The following is a 25,730-nucleotide window of genomic DNA, read 5'->3' as shown; positions in this document are numbered from 1 at the left end:
ACTGGTGATAGATTGGTCCTCCAGGTCACTATTACCCATGAGACACTAAACTCCTAAGCAATGATTCCAGCACTAATAATAAGTTGCATAACTGAAAGAATGTACCAGACAGGCTGGAGAGATGGCTCAAAGGTTAAGAGTGTGTATTACCATTACAGAGGATTTGAGTTCTGTTCCCAGCTCCCACAACTGAGTGTAACTCCAGTTCCAGGGCATCAGATGCCCTCTTCTGGCCTCTGAAGATACCTGGAGGTACCTGTGCACATATGCAAACCCACCCACCCACAACCACCCACCCAATATCCAACACCCACACATAATCACATACTCAACACCACAACATAGACACATTTTTTTAAGAATAAAATGTTTTTTAAAAACTAAAAATAACTCTCGGAATAGAACAGTCATCAAACCTTTTGGGTTTTTTTCTCCCATCCTCCCATGCCCCCCACCAGTCCCCCATCCCACCCCTATCCCCTCCCCAGGGAGGGTGAGGCCTCCCATGGGAAGTCATCAAAGTCTGTCACGATTTTAAAATACACTACATTTTTTAAAGGAATACTGTAGCGCAAATTTTGTGTTTTCCCAATGAGTTCCTAGCTCTCAAAGGAAATTCTAGAAAGATGTTATGGTCTATAAAAGGATGCTGCTGGCTAGTAAAGACATAGAATAAGGAAACACAAGCCCCTGTCTATTTGCAGGTACATTACCAAGTTGGTTGTCAGTTTCCCTTTTCCAATTTTAAGTTTCCTCAAAATTTCCCTAATTTATTATTTTACTAAGGGTTGGACAAATAATGCAGAAAAGTAACAGCCAGTTCAAGTGCTTTTTTAAGGGCCTGGGGTTTTGCTGAGAGTGAGGTAAAGGGGAAAGCCACCAGTGTGAGGACCCTTCTTGTTCCCATTGTAAGTTCTTCCTGATTTTTAAGGAAATAAACATTGGTACACTGAACTCTTCGGTTAGTCTGGAATCTCCAGTTAATATTGACTATGCCCTCCTCTGCTGCTTCACAGGGTGATGGGAAATACTGGGTGAGAACTGTTTCCACGAGCACACTGCTCATCCATGGTGTCATTTGTGGAGCTTGTCCATGCCTCTGTATAGAGCCATTCCTTGGCACTTAAAGCATTTAACATTTTTAGTGTATTTATTAATTACTTCCACTATGTTCTATTCACAAATGGGGGGAAGGCAGCAATATGGTGACATTTTATGCTACTCAGATACTTAGCATGTCAGAAGTGACCCTGTACCCTGTACCCAATCCATTGACTGGCACAAGTCAGTGTGACTATGCAACACAGAGCTACAGTTCAGAAAAGCCTGGCTCTGGTGGTTTTCTTTGCTACCTGATGTCACCTTTGGAAACTCTGTTCACTGTGTAGAATCAAGAAATGCTTTATAATGATAATAATTCGGACTTACCAGGCATAGAGAAAAATAGGACCCAAAATCTTTAAAGCCCTTTTCAAGTTTAAAACGTCCGACATCAGCAGCCTGATATTATGTCAAGCTAATTCATGTTGAATTGCAACACTTTCCTTCAGCTTTGGGCCACTTCTGAGGAAACCAGACTATAGCACCTTCCAGTTAATCATTCTGACTTCCACCCTGACATATTGTCAGGTTTTTATTTATAGGTTTCAAGCAGGTACTCCAGTTATTTGTAGCTTTCTGGGGTTGTGACCTTCAGAAAGGTTTCTCTTCAGACAGTCTTTCAACATGGTATAAGAGTTCTCACTGACACAAGTAAACTAAATCTTTTATATACTAAAAAAAATGAGCGATAACTATTAAAAGTTAATGGGTCTTCATTAATGTGTCAAAGTTTACTAGTCCAATTTTAAATTGATATTAATTGTGATATAAAAGTATTCATTTACTGTGTAGAGTATGATGTTTGAGATGTATGTAGATTGCAGATTAACAAAATCTAGCTTATTAGGATGCATGATTTCAAATAATTATGATTTTTATTTTCATTCTTTGCAATGCTAGGGATGGTACCTACAGATGTATGCAAATTAGACAAAGTGCTGGACCACCAAGCTATATTCCCCACCTCACTTACAAGGGCTAAGATCTGGAGATCATCTCCCCCATCTATGCCAGAATTTGGTCTGGCTTGATCTTGTGCAGGTCTCAAACAGGTAGCCACAGCTGTTGTGAGTTCATGAGCACACCCATTATATCATGTCCAGAAGGCAATGTTTTCAATATCTCTTTTCTTCACATAATTTTTCTTTATTCTTGAGAATTTCGTACATCTTTATAATGAAATATGATCACATTTAAGCCAATTTTCTCCTCTAATTTCACTCACACACCCTCCATGTGTTTGTTTATTTTTAATAATTCACTAATTCCAGTAAGAGCTGCCCTTCTGCATGACTGTGGGGCATCCACTAAAATATGGGGATCCTGTCAGTGGCACAACCTCAAAGAATAGCAATTCTTGCTCCCTCAGTAAAGGGTAGGGTCTGGAGATCATCTCCCCATCCATGCAGGAATTTTATCCAGCCTGATCTTGTACAGGTCTTGCACAGGTAGCACAGCTGTTATGAGTTTGTGGGTATACACAGCACATCACATCCAGAGCCAGCGTTTCTACATCAGTTGTCTCCTTCCACATGAGTCCTGGGGATGGAACTCATAGTACTAGAGATTTAGCAAAACATAAGGAGAAGTTTGAAACCTCAGGTGTCTTGAAAGTTCTCATCACACCTCTCAGGCACATAGACACAACCCAACATAGAAACACCTTTTTCCATGAAGTGCTATACAGGAAATCTCCATGTTGAAACTAAAAATGGATACTGTATGTATTTGCCATGTATCCATTTCTCTGTGATTATAAGGCTGCAAGTCAGGTAACAGAGGGGAAACTGTGATTCGCAGACACTGTTGTTAGCTCTCTGTGCTCCCCACCCTCCCAGTTCGTGTAACAAAGGCCAGTAGGATCCAGTGGAATGACTTAGCAGGCTCCGATTCAGGCACCTGTACCTGCTCATAATCGCAGAAATGTAAAACTCTTCTCATGTTATGCTATGTTCTTCTCTAGTTTATTGTGCTTGCAACTATCATTCCTTTCTGTGCTGACTAGTTTTATGTCAACTTGACAAAAGTTAGAGATCTGAGAGGAGGGAACATCAAATGAAAAACTACCTCTATAACATCCAGCTGTAGACAGGCCTGTAAAAAATTTTCCTAATCAAGAATTGGAGTGGGAGAGCCCAGCCCATTGTGGGTGGTGCCACCCCTGGACTGGTGGTCCTGGGTCCTATAGGGAAGCAGGCTGAGCCATGAAGAGCAGCAAACCAGTCAGTAGGCAATGCTCCTCCACAGCCGCCGCATCAGCTTCCGAGTTCCTGTGCTGTTTGAGTGCCTGCCCAGACTACCTTTGAAGATGAAGAGTAAGTGAAGGAAACACTTTACTCCCCAAGTTGCTTTTGGTCGTCCTGTTTCATTACAGCAGTAGAAACCCTAAGACAATTCTTTTATTAAAAATGATACTCATTTTTAATCTTATATGTATGAGTGTTTTGCCTGCATATATGTCTACCACATAAGGGCATTGCCCTAGGAGGCCAAAAGAGGCCGATGGATTCCCACAACAGACATTTGAGCCACCATACGGGTGCTGCGATCTGAACCTGGGCCCTCTGCAAGAGCAGACCCAGTCCTCTTAACCACTAAGCCGTCTCCGCAGCCTGTTTGGTCATTTTGTTGTTCTCAGTCTGAAAAGGTAAAGTTTTGTAAAAAGATGTAACATTGTAGCACACAGGCCTCTATCTGCGGGTTTGCCACATAAATAGCAAGAAGTGCTGTTTCCTCCAACAAACCCCAACCTTTGTATATTTGGAACCTTGTTGGGTATAAAGGTGAAATCAAAGACTTTTGTTGTCATGACAGAATATAAAATCTAGCAAATGCCTGGCTGACTCTGGCATTCTACAGAAATTGTAGCACGTATTTTCTTTAAAACGAGGGCTCTTTTGCCTGATTTAATTACAAGTTAGCAGTGGGCTCTCCCTAGGAGCATGAAGACTTCTGAGAACAGCGCTGTGTAGATAAGTCCGGGTTCCTAGCAATATTTTCATGTATTCTGATTTAACAGGCCCAGCACAAGGGCAGGAAGAGCCACTGTATTTCATCGTGCATCCAGGTGATGGTGATGTAGCCGTTCAGTGCTTCAGGTGTAGAAAAGCGTTGGCCAACAGCAGTTCCTAATACAGGATCATTTCACAATTTAAAGGTGTTCTTTTAAGATTCCTTGCACTGGATATGACTCATAGCTTCCCGAAACATGTCTAGTGTGGGTTTTAAATTCATCTTTGACACAGATGGGGGAGTCAGAATATTGACTCTAACTATCCAAGACTTGAGGCCACTTTTTTGTTTATGGTGAAGGGAAACAGATTTCCTCACAGACTACTAAGGCTACTCACGTGTGTGTGAACAAGACCCTCCAGTAAAGGGAGTGCAGGCCTCCTGCTTCATTCAGCATAGCTGCCCACCTCTCTCCCATTCATGGGCAGAGCTTCAGTAACTTAGCATGTGTCAGTAAAATGCAGGCAATGAGGAAAGCATCCTTGACAATGCATCAAAGATTAATAGCAGCAAGAACCTTCGATGTAGGTAGATCAAAGGTGAAAGTGGCCTAAGTAAGAACAGTAATGATCATGCTAAAGGCAAAAAGAGAGAATAAAGGGCAACAGGACTGTCTTTCAAAGGAGACTCTGCTTAGGGCGCTTTAAGATATTACAGGAAGACTTGCCTTAGCCAGTGCTGATGAGAGCTATTTTAATAACATCCTCAGGATGGTTTCTTTCCAGGTGATGAGTGAGGAAAGAACAAAAAAGTGATACTGGATACCATGACAGTAACAAAGTTGTTGTTTTCTACGATTCTAGTTTTCACTTTTTCACTAGGAGTATGTTCAATGTCTCTACAATTTTGTTCAAATGTCTGCCAAACTTCAAAGAGCAGCTTTTGCTATCGGTGCACGACATACTGCTTCTATTGGTGTTCTTATGTTAATATGTATGTGTGTATATATGTGTGTGTATGTAAATGTGTAGATATATATAATTTGACTTTTTGGCAATTTTAGCTGTGCTATCAACTTTGAAACTCATGTTGAATTTGTTTGGTTACCATGTTGGTAATTATAGAAGTTACCAACTATATTGGCCTGGAAATATCAAACTTGATTTTTTCCCCATTTTGTACAGGAGCAATACACTATTAACTATATAAGGTCTTACTTATGTGGGTTTGAATACAGGAAGTCAAAAATATTCTCTAATGGAAATTTCTAATGCTACTGTTCATCAACAGCTCTCAAAATGCCCAATTGTTCTATTGAAAGATACCTTCATCTGCCTCTTTGTGTTTTGGTAAATAAAATATGACTGTTTTCTACTGTTTTCAGCAATTTTTAACTATAGGAAGAAAAGTGTTAAAGACTCTCTTCAAAACATTGAACTAATAAGGTCTAGTTTTCTAGCTTTTCTGATCCTACATGGCCCTGGATGAACCTTTGTAAATGATCTCAGGATGATACAGAAGTCACGGTAGATGCTGGCTGTATGGCTATTTCCAGGACTGAAGTGCAGTAGAAAACAAGGTGGATGTTCCTTCCTGTGGGATCAGCCAAGAACTGCTAGGCAGCACTGAGAAGTGAAGATAAAATTTGCCTTGAGTTCTACCTTGACTTTAACTTTGGCATATTCTCTTCGTTTGTATTGTTTGTGGAAAGTGTCCTTGATTTCACTTGAAATTCAAGAGTCTGGTTTCTAGCCCTCAGTTCCCATATTGTTAAGATGTAGACAATAGTAAGCTTTAACATTTGTAAATAAAAGAAGACCATGCAGACCATGGAAACATTGGTGTGAAATCCAGTTCTTTCTATATATAGTAAGTCAGCCAAGATTACTTTGTTTAGACAAAGACTCAAAGGCAAGCAGGAAAGTGGGAAAGACTCACCCATAGTGACCACATGAAAGGCCCTGTGTTGATGACTAAAGACATTAGCAGAGGGACATTGTGGCTGAGGATCCGCTAATAGAAGTGAATTGCGCCTGTGGCTGAGAATCCACTAATAGAAATGGATTGTCCTGTGGCTGATTTAAAGAATATATGTGGCTTTCTTTGCTTGGTCTTGATTTGGGAACGTGGGAAATTTTTCTGAGCAGCTTCGGCCACTGACTAGTCTGGCTCAGTTGCTACAGAAGCTGTCTAGAGTGATTGCTGCAGACCATAGGTCGGAATTCTGTTGTATGAGTCTAGTCATTGCATGCTCGATCTTCCAGACTGGCAGGTATTTTATTTTAACTTCATGGGTTGAGAAGATCCCTCCTGTATAGCTCTTGGAGACAGAAGAGATAATAGACAGAAAGGGAGAGTTGGCATGTCTGCAAGAGAAAAGCAAGAAGGCTGTTTGCACAGATGTCAAGACCTTCAGACGTTGCCTTGGAGATTGAAGGACACTAGAGAGTTCCTCATCTTCAGTCCAGTCTAAATGTAGACCCAGATAAATACTCTCCTTTTTCCTAGCCAATAAACTGCCCACCTTGTTCTTCACAGGGATCTTAGATGCCTGAGTGTCTGAAACTTCCTGTCCTATTTCTTAAGTCAATTACAGAGTTCCTATTTTTAACCTACAAAGTGCTGGAACTAAGATTTCTTTATCTCAGAAGTTTGAGGAGTTAAACAACCACTTAGGCAGGAGGGGAAGTGGCAAACACATTATAAAACAGCTACATAGTGGATGGTTTTATATTTTCTATTCCTGTGTTTTTATTGCATACTGAAGCTTATTTCTTTTTAAATATCCAGGTTCACTTCTTCATCATTAAACTCCCTTTGATGTGCAGGTCTTTCAGGGTCTCAGAATAGATATAACTTGTTACCAAAGCCTTTCATGGTTGCTTAACTGTCGTGAATGTGAGTCGTATCAGTCACCATTCCATCACAGGACTCATCCACATATGCACACAACACACATGAGCACACAAATGCTGTGTGTTGTATTTGGAGACATATCAGCTTTGTCTTTCCTAAGGAGTCATATCCACGGGTTCCAGAGCCATTCACCTGATTTTAGCTTTCTTTCCAGTTGCCAAACAAAACACACTATGGGGGCTGTATTTTCATTTAAGTGAGAATGGTAATGAGTGGCTGACTCATTGAAACATAGCTAAGTTATATGTCTTGGTAGACATTAAAAGATAAGCACACATAGCCATTTATCACAGGATGACTGAACTTCTAGTTCCAATAGAAGACACGAAGACTAAATACAAAACAGACTGAACTGTGTCATCTAATACACAGTTTACAGCAGAGTTTTCTTGAGCCATAAACTGGGATTTCCAGATAATTCTGGACTTAGCAAAATGACTTTGAAACAGGAGTCATAGATGCCATGTGTCTTACCTATTTGTATTCTTGAGTGGATATTATGTCTCCCTTTATTTTTTTGCCTAAATTTAACAAGCAAATGTAAAATACACGTTCTAAGAGGGATATTCAGTAAAATAAATAATAAGGATAATTTACCTGAATGTTGGAAAGAATTTTGTATATTGAAAATAAAATTTATATATAAAACATTTACTATCACTATTGTACTCGCTAACCCGAAGGGGAGTTCAGACCATCCCAGGTCACGTTCTGCCTTCTAGAGGTGATCCTTAAAAAATTCAGTCAGTGTGGAGAACTGAGGAGAAATTAAAGATGGTTCAAGTCAAAGATGAAAAAGGTAGATTTGTAAAACTGAAGTTTATCAGATAAAGTTGAGGGCAGAAGAGGCATATACCATGGGTTAGTTATAGAGCTTTCCATGGTTGGTTTTGTAAACAGGTCTCTTTGAGTTTCTAAAGTTCTTTTGTTTTGTTTTGTTTTGTTGTTGTTGTTGTTTTGGTGTTTTGAAATGGGTTTCTTATGTAACAGCTCTGGCTTTCCTGGAACTCGCTTTGTAGACCAGGCTGGCCCAGAACCCACAAAGATCCACCTGCCTCTGCCTCCTGAGTGCTGAGATTAAAGGCATGTGACACCATGCCCAGTTTATCTTTGAGTCTCTTAAACCTGTTACCATTCATGACTTTGGATAAAATATTTAGGCTTGACAAACATCCTCCCCCCCCCAATACATACACAGCTTTATACACATAAACTTGGATCTCTGTGGAAGAAGCCACATTAAAGCGACAATTTTCATAACAATTCCTAAGGTTGTAGGCTTGTAGCATTCAGAGGGAGGAGGAGTGGCCTATATTCCAGAGCCAAATGAAAGGCTAATGAAAGAAGTTAAACCCCAAACAGATGTGAGATTAGAATGGAGAGGCTGGCTGCTGACTTCATCCTACTCAATGAAGAAAGGAAACCTGAGCACAGTAGCTTGCTCTCCCCATAACCTACATGTGTCTGCAGACTTGCTCCTCTGACTCTCTGGTGAACAGGGTGAGCATGCAAACACAGCCCTCCCATTAACCTTCTCTTTGCCTGTTGCTTGCCTTGTAAACAGGGTAAGAAGCAGGATGTTCCTCGGGAAGACCAGGGACCGACTACCAAGAACCTGGACTTCTGGCCACAGCTGATTACTCTGATGGTCACTATTATTGATGAAGATAAAACCGCCTATACCCCTGTTCTCAATCAGTAAGTACACTGCAGGCAGAAGTTGGCAGACTTCCTTCTAACATTAGAAATGCATTACCTAAATTTATGTGCTGCCTATATTCTAATGACAGTGAAATTTCTTTTAAAAAAATAAAACCATAGGCATAATTTTATTTTACTTTTATCAGTAAATATCAATTCAGTAATAATAAACTTTTTTATTTAAACTCCAAAGAATATAGTTCTTAGGCTGTGAAGGCAAATATTTCCCAGGACTTGATTTTTGTTTAATGCAGAAGCATTTCTGTGTCCCCTTTTTACCATTTTAAGAATGGCACATGTCCAGACATACTGTGGAAAACTGGGTTGATTTTTATTTTTATGGTTTTTGCTGACCAACACAATCTAAATCATAATTTACGTTAAAAACAATTATAATTGCAAGCACAAAAAAGTATTCCAGTTTCACCCATATTGCTTCTTAACTACGCGCTCATTATAAATTTGTTTCTGAATAGTTATTTAGTTTCATTTTATGTGTGTGATAGTTTTGCCTGCATGTATATATGTGTACCATGTGCATGAAGTTCCCATAGAGGCCAGAAGAGGGCAACAGATCCCCTGGAACTGGAGTCAATAGATGATTGGAGGCCACCCTGTGGGTGCTGGGAACTAAACCCAGTTTCACTGAAAGAGCAACAATTGCTCTTAACTACTGAGCCATCTCTCCATGCTCCTGTTCATTTGATTTTTTAGCCCACTATGTCCAATTAGAAATGTGGCCTCATCCATTAGGGCTGGAGGAAACCACAGTGGACATATTTTTAAAGAAAACTGAATCTCCCTCCCCAAGCAGCCATCAACTGCCTTAGTTTCCCAGCTAGGGATGGGGTCTCCATGCTGGAATTTTTAAGTGCTTTGGTCTCAGGCAGGCCTATGCAGGTAGCCACTGCTGCTGTGAGTTCATGTGTGCCACAGCCATGGCATATCAATAAGACGGTGTTTCAAAACATCCCTCCACATCCCCTGGCTCTTACCATCCTCTGGCCCCTCTTCCCTGGTCCCTTAGCCTTGGTGCTTGTGATTGGTATAGGTGTTCATCTCCAGCTAAGCGCTCACAGTACCATTCTCAGCACTTGGACAGTAATGCATCTCTGTCCTAATCACTCCCCTGCAACAAGAAGCTTCTCTGACCAAGGTCAGAGGCAGCACAAGTCTATGGATATAAACACAAACATTTAGAAGGCAGTTGGCAACATGACCATGTAGAAAAATAACAGTATCTCCCCTGAGGTTCTAGCCATGTTTATATTAAAACATGAAATCCCACTTGTGGAGCAGGCCTCAAATCCAATCAAGACAGTCTTGCCACTATTGCACTAGTTGGCACATCTTGCCTGGAAGATCAATATTGTAAGCATGCAGGGTCCATTGGTGGACATGACTGTCGCTGTATTGTTCTCCCTCCGCAGCCTGTTTTGATAGTGCCCTATGGAAACTAGCCAGCAGGAAGAGTTTCCTGTTCAGTTCAAGATTTATTTCTCTCTGTTCTGCATCTAAAGTGTGTGATACCTTTAATAACAGGATCTTGCCATCTATTAACTATTGATCTCTCTCACACCTCTGATTCCTCTATTTCTGAACAATGAAACCTGATCTGTAATAGCTAGAGTATCTACTTTCTCTATACTGTTTCCTCTGTGTTCTCCAAGCCTTGCCCTTGTTCTCATCTTTTTTCTTCCTAATGCCAGAAGATTCTGAAAACTTCCAACTTCTTAATTCACCTCTGTTAAAAATGCCAGTCTCATAAGCCACAACTAGTCCTCATCTCAGCTCTCAGCATGGGTCTGCCATTTAGCTACCATGCCACTTAGATCTTTTGTTAATTTGACACAAGCTAAAGTCATCTAGGAAGAGAGAACCTCAATTGAGAAAATACCCCCATCAGGTTGGCCTGTAGACAGGTCTGCAGGGCATTTTATTGATTAATTTTTGCTGTAGGAGGACCCAGATCCCTGTGAGTGTACCATCCCTGAGCCAGGTGGTCCTCAATTATATAAGAAAGCAAGCTGAGCCAGCCAGGAAAAGCAAGGTAGGGAACAGCATCCTTCCATGGATGCTTCTGCTTGAGTTCCTGCCTTGGCTTCCCTTAGTGATGAATTATGATCCTAGCATGTCAGCCTAGTAAACATTCTCCTCCCTAAGTTGCTTTTGGTCATGGTATTTTATCAGAGCAATACAAAGCAAACAGGAAGCACACACACACACACACAGGCACACCAGAGTGCATATACAGTGAAAATGTAGTTTAGTTTTGTTCTGCATTAAGACTGTATCCAGTGTCAGAAATGAATCAATTTTAAAGCATTCACTATTTCTATTATACACACACACACACACACACACACACACACACACACACACACACACACACTAGGCTGACATGCTAGGATCATATATATATATATATATAATATATATATATATTAAATATATATATATATATTGCATTTACAAAGATGCAGTATGTTCCTTTAATTTTTTCAGAGTGAGGGATGACCCAGTATATTCCTTTCAAGTTATATATTCTAAAAGATTCCATTTACTCTGGTGGGAAAGCCTGACTGTAAGCTGCTTTGATCCAGAATTGGCATGTTGGTCTTTGTGGAGAATAGTGTTCAATGTGTTAAAGCTATTGGTTTCTGCATTCACACGTGGCTTTGCTAAATTACTTTTGACATTTTAAAACCACTATGAACATGGTTGTGATATTAAAAATTACAGATAACTACACAATAGGACATGTCTCTATCACTTCAATTTAATAATCATCAAATTTTGTTACATTTTTTTTCTTATATGCTCTTGAGCTTTTGTTTTCTGGTTTAATAACCTTCAGCTAATCTCAGACATCAAGTGGTTTCATTTTTCTGTATGTCAGTACCCACCTCTAGAAGTTATAGTAGTTTTGGGTCCACCAAAGTAGCACATCATGGCTGGAAACAGCAGCATGAGCATCCAAGTCTTGCAGAAACCCCATCCTGTAGTCTACTTCTCCTGTCTGTCTTATACAATGTCCTTTTTGGGGGCGTGGGAGGGGTATGATTTGTTTCCATCAGATTCAAGTTAGAGCCATATATTATATATGATCATTATAGGTCATTGTGTCTTTGATTATGGTTAAGTGTTATTTTCGTTCTTTTTCACTCACATTATGGAGAAAGCTACATGTCTCTCAGATGCCAGCTGATGCTAAAACCTCAGCTTGCATGTGTAACTACCAGTTACACAGAGTATGGCCTGCTCCTTCTTAATGAGCATAGTTTTCTTCAGACATACTTTGTACCTCACAGCAGAACTCCAAACTTAATAGGTTCTAATTTTGTGTGATATGACTAATGAATTCAAATTATTATATTTGGCAGATTATGTTTTCCTGATTCCACTAAGATATTTGTGAGATAATAAATTGGTTTGTTAAATTGTTTTGTCTCGTAAGACTCAAGGTTTAAAACATTTATGCTCTGTATTAATTGCTACAAATTAAAAAGAGGAGGCAGACTGTAATGGAGGAATGGATTGTTTCCTTCATTAAACAGCCCTATTATAAATTATCAATTAAGCTAAACTGAGGCTTCACTCAAAATGCAGAAGTGGTGTCCTTAACATGAGATAACTTAATTTGTATAGGAATCTTCAGGTTAGGCTAAGAAGAGTCACCTAAATATACATACGTGTGTGTGTGTGTGTGTGTGTGTGTGTGTGTGTGTGTGAGAGAGAGAGAGAGAGAGAGAGAGAGAGAGAGAGAGAGAGAGAGAGACAGACAGACAGGCAGACAGACAACAGACAGACAGACAGACAGACAGACAGAGGCAGAGAGAGGTGGAATATGAATATTTGATGTATCACATTAAGTTTAGATTTAAGTTTTAAATATATACATAATAACTTCTACAAGGTAAAGTTAATGTTCTGGTTTCATTTCAGTTGCTTTGATAAAATATCCTGGCAGTAAGCTGCTGAGTGAAGACAGGGATTTGTTTCCCCTTACAATTTCAGGTTATGGTCCTTGACAGTCAAGAAGTCTGGTGGCTGAACTTCAAAGGCTGGTCACATCACATCCCAGCCAAGAGCAAAGAGAAACCAATGCATCTGTATTCGCTTGCTCATTTGTGATCAGCTCAATTTCTCCACTGCTATTAAACAGTTCAGGACCCTCCATTTAGGAAATGGTGCTTCCCATTTTGGACTGGGTCTTCCCACTTATCACTCATAGACCTGCCTACAGGCCAACCCAATGTAGATGGTCCCTCACTGAGACTCTCCTCCAAGGTGATAATAACTTGATTCAAGCCAACTATTAATGCCAACACTCTTTCTTTCAGTCCCGTTTGTGTTACAGTTTAGGAACTGCTTCTAATTAGCATATTAATGGTTGGTGTGTCATCTGGGAGTTCTGAAGTCTTAAAGTCTGTTTACTCCTTAGTACATAAAAATTTCCTCTGCAATCCAGTTTATTGCCATTAATGCTTTATTATCATCTTATTTTTCTGAAGCCTGAAACCAAGCATATATAAAAATAACTTCAACTTATTTTCTGTGATAATTATTTTTCCAATTAAAAATCAATAGATAATATTTTCTTTATGTCTCATTTATGGCTAGGATTTTACAACCATCAGCAATAAATGCTTGTTGACTGCTCATGACGAACAAGTGAGTTTTTAAAACATTTAGATATAAAATCTCACTTAAGCCGGGCAGTGGTGGCATATGCCTTTAATCCCAACACTTGGGAAGCAGAAGTAGACAGATCTCTGTGATTTCAAGGCCAGCCTGGTCTACAAAGTGAGTTCCAAGACAGCTAGAGCTGTTACACAGAGAAACTCTGTCTTGAAACAACCAAAGAAAATAAAATAAAATCTCTCTTAACCTTCACAATGGCCCTAGAGAAACTCACAAGTTACTCAGTTGTTATCAACACCATTTGACAGATGAGGCAGTAAGTTTAAAAAGACCAGTAATTGCTCTACTGGGTAAATTAGTTAAGCAGCAGAGGAAAACTCAAATCTCTGCCTTTTGGGTCATGCTGAGATTTCACCACAGGATTTGAATATATATATATATATATATATATATATATATATATATATATATATGTCTTGAACTGGAAATGTATAGATTCCATCACTATCCAAACTAAAGACAGAAATAATCAACTGCAGAGTATATTGGAAGAGAAAGTTCTGCTTTACAGATTTTAAGTATCACTCCTCTGTTCTGGGAATACAGGGTAAATTCAACATTAAAAAATTTGGTGCCAAAGCAAGATATTTCCAGAGTCTATGAAGAAAAGAATACAAAAAGAAATATCATGGACTTGTGATTGCTTTATGACCTCTGAAAAATTTGAAACTGAGGCTAGAGAGATGGCTCAGTAGTTAAGAGTACTTGCTGCTCTTCTAAAGGATCCAAGTAAAATTCCCAGTGTCCACATCAGAGGTTCATAACTGCCTGTAACTCCAGCTCTAGGCAATTTGATGCCCTCTTCTGGCCCTACGGGACACTGTACTACTGTGTGCCTATCTACACAGAGACAACAAGTATACATAATGAAAAATAAACACAAACCTTTAATACTAAAATTATAAAACTTATTAAAAGTATATCCAAGAGAGAAAAGACATTGACAAAACCTGTGAGGAAAGTGGAGTGGCTCTTCATGAGAGGAATGGTTTCCATCTTCCATCTGTTTGATTTTGCTCATAATTATGTATTTTGCTTCCTTTTCTTCCCAAGAGAGGAAAAAGCAATGAAATCATTTTGGAAACTGTAAGCTTACATTTATCACAGGCTATTCTTTTGCTCTCGAGGTTTCTTCAAGTATCCCAGGAAATTCACATGTATGGCATGGCAGTACTTTGTGATAGAGAGATGCTAGCGGGAGAAGCATAGGAAAGGTGTGTCTCTTTCTTCTGCTCTTCTGGGTTCTTCTCTGGGGTCCCTGCAAGAGGACAGGTTAACAAGAGAGAACTACATAAATGTAGTTACTGTGCGTGTTACGGTACATGGAAGAATTCCCAGGGAAGGACAGTGCAGTAGTTAGACCTGGATGTCTCCACAGTAGGGATAAAGAAAATAGTCAGGGAGGATTGTCATTGAGAAGTAGCAACAAAGGGAGAGCACAGTTGTCTGGGAGGGACAGCAAGTCTTCTTCTTGGCTTATGTGTCTCCCAAGAAATTAATGTCCCTTCTCTTTGAGTGTAGGGATGGTACCTCTCAGCTGTCACACAAGGGTCTTCCAACCGATTCCCAGAGTGGAGAAAACCCTTCTTACATGTGACATTTCCCAAATTGCTCTCACTTAAAATATTTGATAATATGATGGAAGAGATAGCTCCATTCTTACTGTTCTAGATAACCTGGGTTCCATTCTCAGGACCCATTTCTGATGGTTCAAAACTGCCTGGAACTCTGGATCCAGGGGATTTGACACTTTTTTTGGCCTCAACAGGCTCTCACACAGAGAACAGAACACACTTGCATACACATGCATGCACACACATATTTGAAAAAATATTCAATACAGCAAGGTGTTACATTTGGGTTTAGAATATCCCCAACTCAAATGTTTTTGTAATTCTAGACAAAAATTGAGAAAGATAAAGTGTTATTCTCAGTAGTTCTGAAGCCTAAAGGTAATACCATAAAACAATGATAGAAAATTAAAGCCCATCGTCAGGAGGAAATCATGGAATTGCACATTTAAAACATTACCACTAGCAGTTCTGTCTTTTCTCCTTAATAGCCTGTTATTATTCCACTGCATCATGTAATGTGAGCGTGATGAGGCCAGTCCAGGGTGCAGAGCAGAGGGGTGCAGTGCGGCAGCTCAGGTGTCTTTAGATAAACAGGAAGCAGTTATGACACATGCTTACAATTTGTTATAGCTTGTAGTCTGAAACGTCTTCCACCATCATTTTAATTTAAATGTCTTGGAATATTGATAGAATTGCTATGTATTTCTTTTCCTGTGTTGTTAGGTTTTTGTGGGTTTTTAAAGGTATATTTTATCTTTTTTATGGGGGGGGGGTGTACATGTGAGTGTGGTCCACAGAAGCCTGAAGAGGCATTTCCTTGAGCTGGAGTTACAGCCCCTGAGCCACTGTGGGAGCTGGGAGCTGAACTCTTGTCCTCCTCAAGAGCAATGATTGCTCTTAACTGCTGAGCCCTCTCTCCAGTCTTGTATTGTGTTGTTGTGTTGTTGTTTTTGTTTTGTTTTGTTTTGTTTTGTGTTGGTCTTTGGGTTTTTCTAGGGTTTTTTCTTTTTAAATTACTTTCTCATCAAATAATTGAACCATCTGACTCAGACCACTTCTTTTCATGTTGATATTGCCAGCTTATTTATTATGTAAACTGTGTGTATTTTTCCAGTGTCACTCTATTTTAAATGACAATTTCATTTGCACTACCATTTGCCAGTTGAAGATTCAACATTCAGCTCCCTTAAGCCATTTTTTTAAAGTTTGGAACTAAGCCTTGACAGTTGGCATACAACTCGGAAAACCCTGAGAAGTCACAGCTGATTTCAAGATTCTTTGTTTTGAAGTTTTCTAATCCAAGGTTCTAGATTAAAGACAATATTTTTGAAGACATTTGGGGAGTCTTTCCTATGAGCACTGCAGCCTCCAGCTGCTATGCATAGCTTCTTCCTTCTAACATAGGCACAACCCATCCTTCCTCCAGCTAAACTATGAATGGTCCTACAGGATGTTCTGTATCCTAAACTATGAATGGCCCATAACCAGGGTGTTCTGTGTCCTAAGCTCTAATTTTCACTTGTAACTGCAGTGTGCCCATCTTAATTTTCATTGTGTTTCTATGCATCATGTCCTCACAGGGAGTAAAAAACAAAATGAAAAGCCTCTCAGAAAATCTGGTTCACTCTGCTCAGACTCCTTGCTCCTAGCCCCTCAGGGCCTTAGCTTCTGTGGATTTTTGACCTTAATACTCTGTAGCTTTCAGAACATGGATATTATATTCATATTCCTAGATTTATACATAGATACTTAACACTTTTTGTTGCTATTGTAAATGATGTGATATTCTAATTTAGATCACCACTTAAGTTCTGATTCAAAAAACATGAAAATAAATGTAATTATCCATTTTATCCCCCATGAGCACAAAACACTCATTATACTATTTATAATTTTACTTCTGCCTATTTGCAGCACAAAAAATGAATATAACACAAACTGAGTGGGAACACCATCTGTGCACAAACGAAACCTCTTGAAATAATTTGTCTATGATTATTTTTATATTGATAAAATATATTGAAGGCTGGGGACTAGTTGTGTGTGTATTAATTTTTTATTATAAGAGTTCTAAGTTTAAATTTTGACAAATAAACCTATAAACGTATGTTGTAAAATATGAGTGGATATTATGAGAGGAGCAGATGTATGTCTTTTTGATAGGGGTATTGATGACGTATGCTATTCTTTGTGTGGTAAGAATGATTATAATTAGAATTTACAATTAGAATGATTGCACATGTGTTGTCTTACTCAAGGTTATAGCAACATCATGTGTGCTTAGGTAATGCTTCCTAGCTTCAACAAGATTAGTTTACAGGATGAATCTTTCTAGATTTGGATTAAAAACAATAATTCTGGATGCTTTAGCTATATATCTACATGTACATCACGTGTGTGTGTGTGTGTGTGTGTGTGAGAGAGAGAGAGAGAGAGGGGGGGAGTGATCTCTCTGGTCTAATGTGGTATCTGTTGTTTGGTTCATTTGATATACCCTTAAGATGGTTGCATAGAACACAGCATTTGGCATGGCAAATGGAGCTTTCCTGACCCAAACACATCACATATACATCCCGAGGAATCCCTGGGCTCTGCTCTTTGTTGCCAATAAAATAATGTCTATTTCACAACCCAGTGTTTTAAGTCTATACTCTCCCAGCTCATTAAAATCAATAGAAAGAAATTGCATAAATGAAAATATATGTAAGTGTGTATGAGCCATGTAATGATAACTGTGGTTATGTGTGAAATGGGGCATTTTGATTTTCAGGAATGTTATTATTTTTGATATACTAATATGATGTGTTTTGTTTTAGGTTTCCTCAAGAACTAAATATGGGAAAGATAAGTGCAGAAATCATGTGGTCTCTCTTTGCTCTCGATATGAAATATGCTCTAGAGGGTAAGTCCAAACATTTATCTCTGTTTCCTAGAATAAGTGTAAAGTAAAATATGGATTATTGGGTTTAACTTAGTTCTAAAGCATGTTCCTGAATGGTAGATGATGAAGGTCTCAAATTATTTAACACATTTTTTCATCAGACAACCCAAGTTGCAATGTCATGGTACGAGTCCCACCTGTAGAGATGTGCAGAGGCAGAAATGTTCTGTGGAAAATTTTTCCCCAAAGTGAGCCACACCTGATTATGGGGAGAACAGTACTGCTCCATCTATTTGTCTCCATAGACTTAGAAATATTGCCTATGCATAAATGTGATTAAAGTATGGTCATTACTAACACAGAGTCAGTAGGAAGCCTTTTCACCAGGAGCTCTACTCTTAGCAAGTGCAAATCAAACAGTGAAGAGTCGGAGAAGCACAGCCTTAGGGGTTAAGTATGTCTAAAAAAAGGTTGTTTGAGCATCCATCTACACATAAAGGTCTTGATGGGACACTCAGCCAAACAGCTATACTTGAACACAAAACCTTCTTGAGATACAGTCAGCAAGTGTATCGTGAGCCAGGGGACACTAACAGATTTTCATCCCATTCAGTATAAGGTGGGACAAAAGGACATTAGCCACAGTCTCTTTCTTGAGCAGGACTATGAAGGAGAGTTACAAGCACTGATGTGGGCAGATAGTGTCAATATGGAGAGGGTAGAATGATAGCAATGGAGGTCTGGGGATGACTTGAGGTAGAGACACCACAACTTTCAAAGAGCTGTCGGTAAGGAACATTTTCTTCACAAAGACCTGAATAAGAAATAGGGGCAAAAAATCCTGAGGTAAAGGACAAAACATAAATAAAGTCAACACAAGCTACAATTGAGGAAAGAAAAGTTAGTGCCTAGCAAGAGGTAACTTTAGAGAGACTGGTGGGGATGAGTTTACAGGGCCCAGAAGGTCATACAAGAGACTTGACTGTACCAATATGAATAGCAAGAGCTGTCTTTGCAGATGTACAGCTTAAGAAAGTATTTGACCATTTTGTAAGATTGGCTGATGCAGTGGGACCAGCTCAGTCCATACTCCTTGAACCTCTGCTTTTCAACTTTGCTAAAATGTAAATGTGATGCCATCAAAAAGAATACTCAGATTTGACAAATGAGATGTGTGGTGGTTTATAATTTGATTTTCTGGATCTGCCACCCACAACCAGAGAGCGTTATCTAATCTTTAAAATCAATACAACACTGCTCACAGGAATGGACTCCTTAATATGAATGGGGTCTTTCTTTTCTAACATGTGACTGACCCATCCAGTTCTCTATTCTATCTTCCTCCAGTCACATGCTTTACAACACTTTGACATGACTCTTTGTGACCTGAAAACACTCATAAAAATAAGACAGTAACCAGCAGTCTACCAAGCAAGTAAGACTCCCCAGGCAGCCTCTGCTTCCATGGGTTTACTCCATGTACTCTCCAGCCCTCCATGAGCTCCCTTTGGACATCTAAAATGTTAGAGTCAGCAGGAGAATTTTCAGTTCCCTCTATCCAAACATGTTTCTTCTCCATGCTTCCTGTTGTATCTCTTGTCACAGCATTCATCTAGTGACCTAAGCCAGTCAGTAAGGTCAGCACACATTCCTTCATGTCCTCATCATGGCCAAAACTCATTCTCCATTATGGCTGCTCTCATGCCTGTGTTCTCATCCTCCTAGCCTTCTCATACAAACATGCAAGATGTTTTTAGTGTTACACCCTCAGATGAGACTTCCTCTAACACAGTAGTATATCTACATGGTCTATGATGATCTATGGAACTTATTCGATAAGTGCTTAAGGCCACCAATGGAGCAGTAGAAATAGCTATGAAGGACATTGCCATCTGTGGTGTTGGGGCATGCTGTTTACCTTTCCCTACCGGTACAACCAGAGGCTCACATTGGCTCAAAGGATTGGGTAGTGGAGAGAAGTGGCTCTACCTACCTGCACTCCAAAGGAATTGATGATTTAGGTCCATTTCAAGGTGACACCGACTGCCAGTGTGTCTCCATGTTCGCTAGTATAAAGACTTACTGAAATATGTTTGGTTATTAACCTTATTACATACCCTTCAGTATCAGCTTGACAAGCCCTACAGTCAGGTGAGAGATGAAGCCTCTGATGGGGAATTACCGGTATCAGATTGGCCTATGGGAATGTCTGTGGAGGATTTTCTCAATAACAAATGAAGGAGGACCTAGCCCACTGTGGGAGGCACTATCCATAGGCCAGTGGTTCTAGGCTATATAAGAAAAGTAGCAGAGCAGAACCTGTGAATGAGCCAGCAAGCAGTGTTGCTCCATGGTTTCTGCTTTCAAGATCCTGCCATGACGTCCCTCACTAATGGACTATTATGTGGAAGTGTAAGCCAAATAAATCACTTCCTGTGATTCCTCCTCTTAGCTGCTTTTCATCAGAGTTTTACCACAGCAACAGAAAGAAAACTAGAGCAATCATCTTTATTTAAAAAGAAGTACCAATCCAGGTGTAGTGACCCAAGCCTTTAATCCCAGCACTCAGGAGGCAGCCACAGATGGATCTTCGAGAGTTCAAGGCCAGCCTGGTCTGCATAGTGAATTCCAGAACAGCTAGAGCTACATATTGAGACCCTGTCTCAATAAAACTAAAAAAGAAAAAATACCACTTTTAGACAAGTAAATAAGATATGTATCAAAAAATATAAAACTTGAGATTTTAATATATTTTAAACAGTTAAATTAGAAATGCTACAAATAAAATTTCTTTAGCTTTGATCAGAAGCCTATTAATTATAGGTTCATAATTTCATGCTCAGTACAAAAGCAGTAACCCTAAATTCAGAGATTCTATCATCAAAAAAGTAGCCCAAGGTCAATCAATAAATTAACATTTTATGACTTTTATAACCATTGGGAATAAGAATCTTCTGAGCAAGAATTTTTGCTAATTTGACATTCCAACAATGGATATAATTCACATAGCATATAACCTACCCATTTAGAGTATATATAATTCGGCAGTTGTTGCCATTTTACATTTGTGAATATTTTCAGGAAGGCCTATGCAGTAGCATAGGGGAGTAACTTGAATTATTATCTTCTGTTATATGACGGGACTTTATGTTGCATCAGGATTGGATTTGCCATCTTGTATTCAGCAAACATTAACAGAAACTAGAATGTGCATTTGTGTGAAGGAAGTTGTAAAGTGGACAGCTTTTGTACAAAGAACCCTAAGGACAAAGCCAGAATCCTTCGCCATTGCAGCTGTGCACTTGTGGGACTGCAAATTGGGAGACAATTAAAGATTTGAGAATTGAAGCACAACATGCAAAAAGCTTGATCACTTACTAGTTTATGAGTTTGAGCAATTAGCACACAAACTCTCTAAACATTAGCTTCTTTTCTAGGAAATGCTTGGTAATATCAGGTTAAGGGTTGTTGAAAAATAAAATAATTGTGTGTGTGTGTGTGTGTGTGTGTGTGTGTGTGTGTGTGTGTGTGTGTGTGTGTACCACCTGCATGTGAGGGGTGCCCCAGGAAGCCAAAAGAGGGCATCTGATTCCCAGCAGCTCAAGTTACAAGTGGCTGTGAGCTGCCCACTCTATGTGCTGGGAACTGAACTCAAGTCCTCCTCTGGAAGAACAACAGATGTTGAACCCTCTCCCCAGTCCTAAGATGAGTCTTTAGCATACTTTGAAAGCTGTCAATCATGGTGCAAGCAGAATGTTTCAGTTACCATACAAGGGGTGAAAGACTCCCCAGAATTTCCATGGGTCTCTGTCAGGGGTCAGTTACAGTGGAAAAAGATAGAGATGTGTGATAATCTGGCACTCTTTGTCCCTCTTTCCCATTTCAACCTAATAAGTGTCTTCAAGAAACATCTCCATCTCTTTCTTACCTTGCATGAATAACATGCAAAAGAACTGAGGAGTAAGAGCATCTCAAGAATTGAAGGTGTATACTTTTAAAGACAGTGCTCAGGCAGGCTCTTCTACATGTTGTTATTCTGCCTGTTTGCCTCATAAAACATTGTTAAAATTAATTGACTGTGGATCAGTGCTTCAAGCCACTGACCTAGACAGGCTGTGTTGCTCTTACATAATTTGCCTTGTGGTGAAAGTGTCTGAGTATGACTTGTAAACAGCTCACATGGACTCAGGTCAACAAAACAGAGCTGGCTAGGACCTAAGGACTGGATGCTTTGGGGAACAGTTTTTTTTGTCCTTACTACATGAACTCATCAGCTTCTAATTAAAAGATAAAGCAACTGTATTCCCATCCTTGCGCAGCGTGTTTGAGGCAATGTATTTTGTGTTCATGGTTGGTATAAATCACCTTTCAAATTCAATATGCAATAATGATGTAATTTATGCAGATATAATACTTGTTGAAGGGAACCAGATATCAGAAGACTCTTGTTGTCCTGACAAAACACTGGATTCAAACAACTGGGGGAGGAATGGTTTATCTTGACTCATATTCAAAAGGATTCAGGCCATCATGGCGGGTGAGCGTGATAGAGCGGACTACTCTTATCGTGACTTCCAGGAAGCACACAGAGAGAGAGTGTGGAGCTAGTTAGCTTTCTTCCCCACATCGAAGGATGGTCTTGCCTGCTTCCTTAATACTCCCTCAAGAGTACAAGCAGAAGTATGCCTTCCTAATTCCTGCCTCTGTTTCAATACAGCCAGCCAAGGTTAAGATTCTCATGAAAATATGGGTGGGGGGAAGTACAGGAAGAAAAGGGTGCTCAGATCAGATGTCTGACCTCATTCTGGAACACAGTTGGTCTGCCAGGTTTCTTTGGAGTATCTCCGGAGACAGCAGCCAGGTCAAGCTCTAATTTGTGGCTCCACTGCTCTGTGTTTGGTTCGGTTTGTTAAATGTACCAACCCGCAATTTCCATATTTGCATACTGCCTGAAATCCTACAGATAAAGTGTTGAGAACAGAGCAGCAGAAGGTCATGGGAGTGAGAGGAAGAGGAGCCCAGCAGTTAGTAAGTACTCAACAAATACTAATTAATGATAACCAGTATGGTTTTCTAAGCAAGAATTAGTCATCTAAATGCCTAGATATTCTTGTTAGTGAAATGTTTGATGAATCAGAAAATCAATGGACATTGTGTTAGTTCTTGTATTAATTAAACCTGGCTGCTTCCTTCCTGTGTCCTTCCTAACAGACTTGCATATGTAAAGTTCTTAAACAACAACCTTTGCAGGATCCGAAGACAAGAGTCAGACATTCAGGGTCAGGTGTTGGGGGGTCAGATGGTAGGGTTCAAATGTTAGGACCAGATGTTAGGGGGGCAGGCATTGAGGGTAAAACATTAGGAGTCATGGTGAGGTATTAGTGCCAGATGTTAGAGGTTCATAGGATTCAGGGCCAATAAAATCCACTGTCAGGTTACATGGTCTTAAAATCTAGAAACATCTATGAACTTCTCTGTGGTAGGGGGTTCAGAAATGGCTCTGTGGTTAAGAGCACCTGCTGCTCTTGCAAAGACGCAAGTTTGATTCCCAGAGCCCAAATCAAGCAGCTCACAAGCACCTGTAAGTCCAGCTCCACAGGCTTTGGTGTCTTAGTCTGGCTTCTGCAAACACCTGAACTCAATTCACAGACATGCACATATGTCCATAAATAAAAATGAAAATCTTCATTTAAACATAAATTCCCCAATATCACTTGATGATAAACTAAGAATCCAGGAGAGTGGGTATTGAGACCCAATTAGATCAATGTCTTCAGGCCTCTAGTTTGGGTACCCCTTCCCTCCTGCTCCACCCTTCTTTATTGCCCTCCCTTCAGCACCTAGAAAACTCAGGGCCTCCCAAACACACAGCTATTTGGAACACTGTGGTCCAGAAGAGCTGAAATTCAAACTAAGTAGAGCAAAATGCTTGAATTACAACTGAGATGTGGAAATAGCAATGGACCCTACCATACATACCATGAGTGAGCAAGAATTGTCTGTGTGGTAATAAACATAAAAGAAACCAAACGGGTGACTGTAATTGATGCTGTCACCCTCTGTTTCTCCCCTGATAAACACATTTTTCAGAATTAGGGAGAATTGATTCATCCTTGCTTCCAAGGAAAACATCAGGATTAATTTGGTTGCCCTGCACTTGGGAACATGAGGCCTTCACACAATAAATCCACCTCATAGTGTTCTCTCTGGAAGTTCCCAAAAGTTCGATGTCCTTCCCTATCCTCCTTGTAATTAAACTGAAACTTCTTGCTTTATATTCCTGGGAGAGGCAGGTGGGATAAACAATATATATGATTAATTTAGTGACTATCAGTGGAGACATTTGGCCTTCAGATCACAGGAGAGAAAAACAGACATCCAGGAGGACTTGTGACATTGCTGTCTACCTGAACATTTATTGGCCACCATTCACCTTATTATCTAGTTCAGTGAAAGATAATTAAAATATTATGACCCACATGATATCCTGTGTTCCTTTGATAGACATCAGAGTAAGGATATAATTAACCCATTTCCTCTGGGTCCAAATGAAAAGATAATTAAACAGCAAAAACAAGGCTAAGCTGATATCCCACACTACAAATGTGTCTCACTAGTAGTATAGGCAAATCCTTTTGTTGAACATGCCTTGTATTCTAAAATTATGCAGTTGCCCATGAATCTACTTTCCACATTGATGAGTTTAGCAGAATCCCAAGCAAGTAGAAATGAGTTTCCAGAACCCCAGTGAGCTCTTCCCTAGACCTGGCAGGTCCCACATTGCCGGTTCAGATAATTTCCTTTGTATTCTGGCCAATTTCTAAGAGTACATGAATGTCTTGGTGGATGTTTCCCTCCCAGGCTGTAACAAGAAAATTCTAGTTATAGCTCACACACTCTGTGTATCTACTTGGTTTTGTAATAAAGAGCAATGTGTAGCAACAATGCAAGGCTTTGTCTAATTTTGTATCCTGGTCCCTTGTGCTTCACAGAAACACTGAGCTTTCTGGAATTTTCCATTTGAGATGCTATTTGAACTTAAATCCCAGGGCTGGAGAGATGACTTGGCAGTTAAGAACACTTGCTACAGGATGCAGAGACCCACAGCCAAACATTAGGCAGAGCTTGGGGAAGCCTGCAGAAGAGGGGGATGAAGGATTGTAGGAGCCAGAGGAGTTAAGGACACCAGGAGAACACAGCCCAAGGAGTCAATAAGGACTCACAAAGACTGATGTGACAGGCACAGAGCCTGTATGGGTCTGAGTTAGGTCCTCTACATATATGTTATGGTTGTGTAGTTTTGTGTTCTTATGGAACGCCTAACAGTGGGAGTGGGGGTATCTCTGACTCTTTTGCCTGCTATTGGAACCTCTTTTCTCCTAGTGCATTGCCTTGTCCAGCCTTCCTATAAGGGTTTTTGCCTAGTCTTTTTTCCCTTTTTTTTATTTAAATTAGAAACAAGCTTCATTTACATGTCAATCCCAGTTCCCTCTCCCTCCCCTCCTCCCCTGCTCTCTACCCACCCCCATCCTGTCCCTTTTCTGCTCCCTAGGGAGGGCGGGGCCTTCCATGGGGATCGTCAAAGTCTGTCATATCATTTGGAGCACGGCCTAGACCTTCCCCAGTGTGTCTATGCCTAGTCTTATTGTAACTTGTTATGCTGTGTTCAGTTGATATCCTTGGGAGGACTTTTCTTTTCTGAAGGGAAAAGGAGGTGTGGAATGGGGGAGAAGGGGAGTCGGGAAAGGGAATGGGAGGAGTGAGAGAAGGAAATTGCAGTTAGGATGTAATGCTGCTTTTGCAAAAGACCCACACCCATAACAGGCAACTTATAGCTCCAGAGAATCTAAATGTATGAACCTAGGGCTTCATGTATGGTAGGCAAGTGAGCTACCAATTGA

At 39.9% G+C, this 25,730-nt stretch overlaps 1 protein-coding gene across 2 annotated transcripts in view; it reads left to right on the top strand.

Annotated features, from left to right (window-relative positions):
- Unc13c (unc-13 homolog C) overlaps positions 1 to 25,730 on the top strand; it is a 401,427-nt gene that overhangs the window by 236,071 nt on the left and 139,626 nt on the right. For both annotated transcript variants that reach the window (XM_035444481.1, XM_035444480.1), the window contains 2 exons: positions 8,534 to 8,667; positions 17,765 to 17,850. In XM_035444481.1, the coding sequence (XP_035300372.1) occupies positions 8,534 to 8,667; positions 17,765 to 17,850 (220 nt within the window). The remainder of the gene's footprint in view (positions 1 to 8,533; positions 8,668 to 17,764; positions 17,851 to 25,730) is intronic.

This window comes from Cricetulus griseus, chromosome 4 (genome assembly GCF_003668045.3).
Source record: "Cricetulus griseus strain 17A/GY chromosome 4, alternate assembly CriGri-PICRH-1.0, whole genome shotgun sequence".
Lineage (NCBI taxonomy): Eukaryota > Metazoa > Chordata > Mammalia > Rodentia > Cricetidae > Cricetulus > Cricetulus griseus.
Note: the sequence above shows the minus strand (reverse complement) of the source record. Positions and strands in the feature narration are given on the sequence as shown.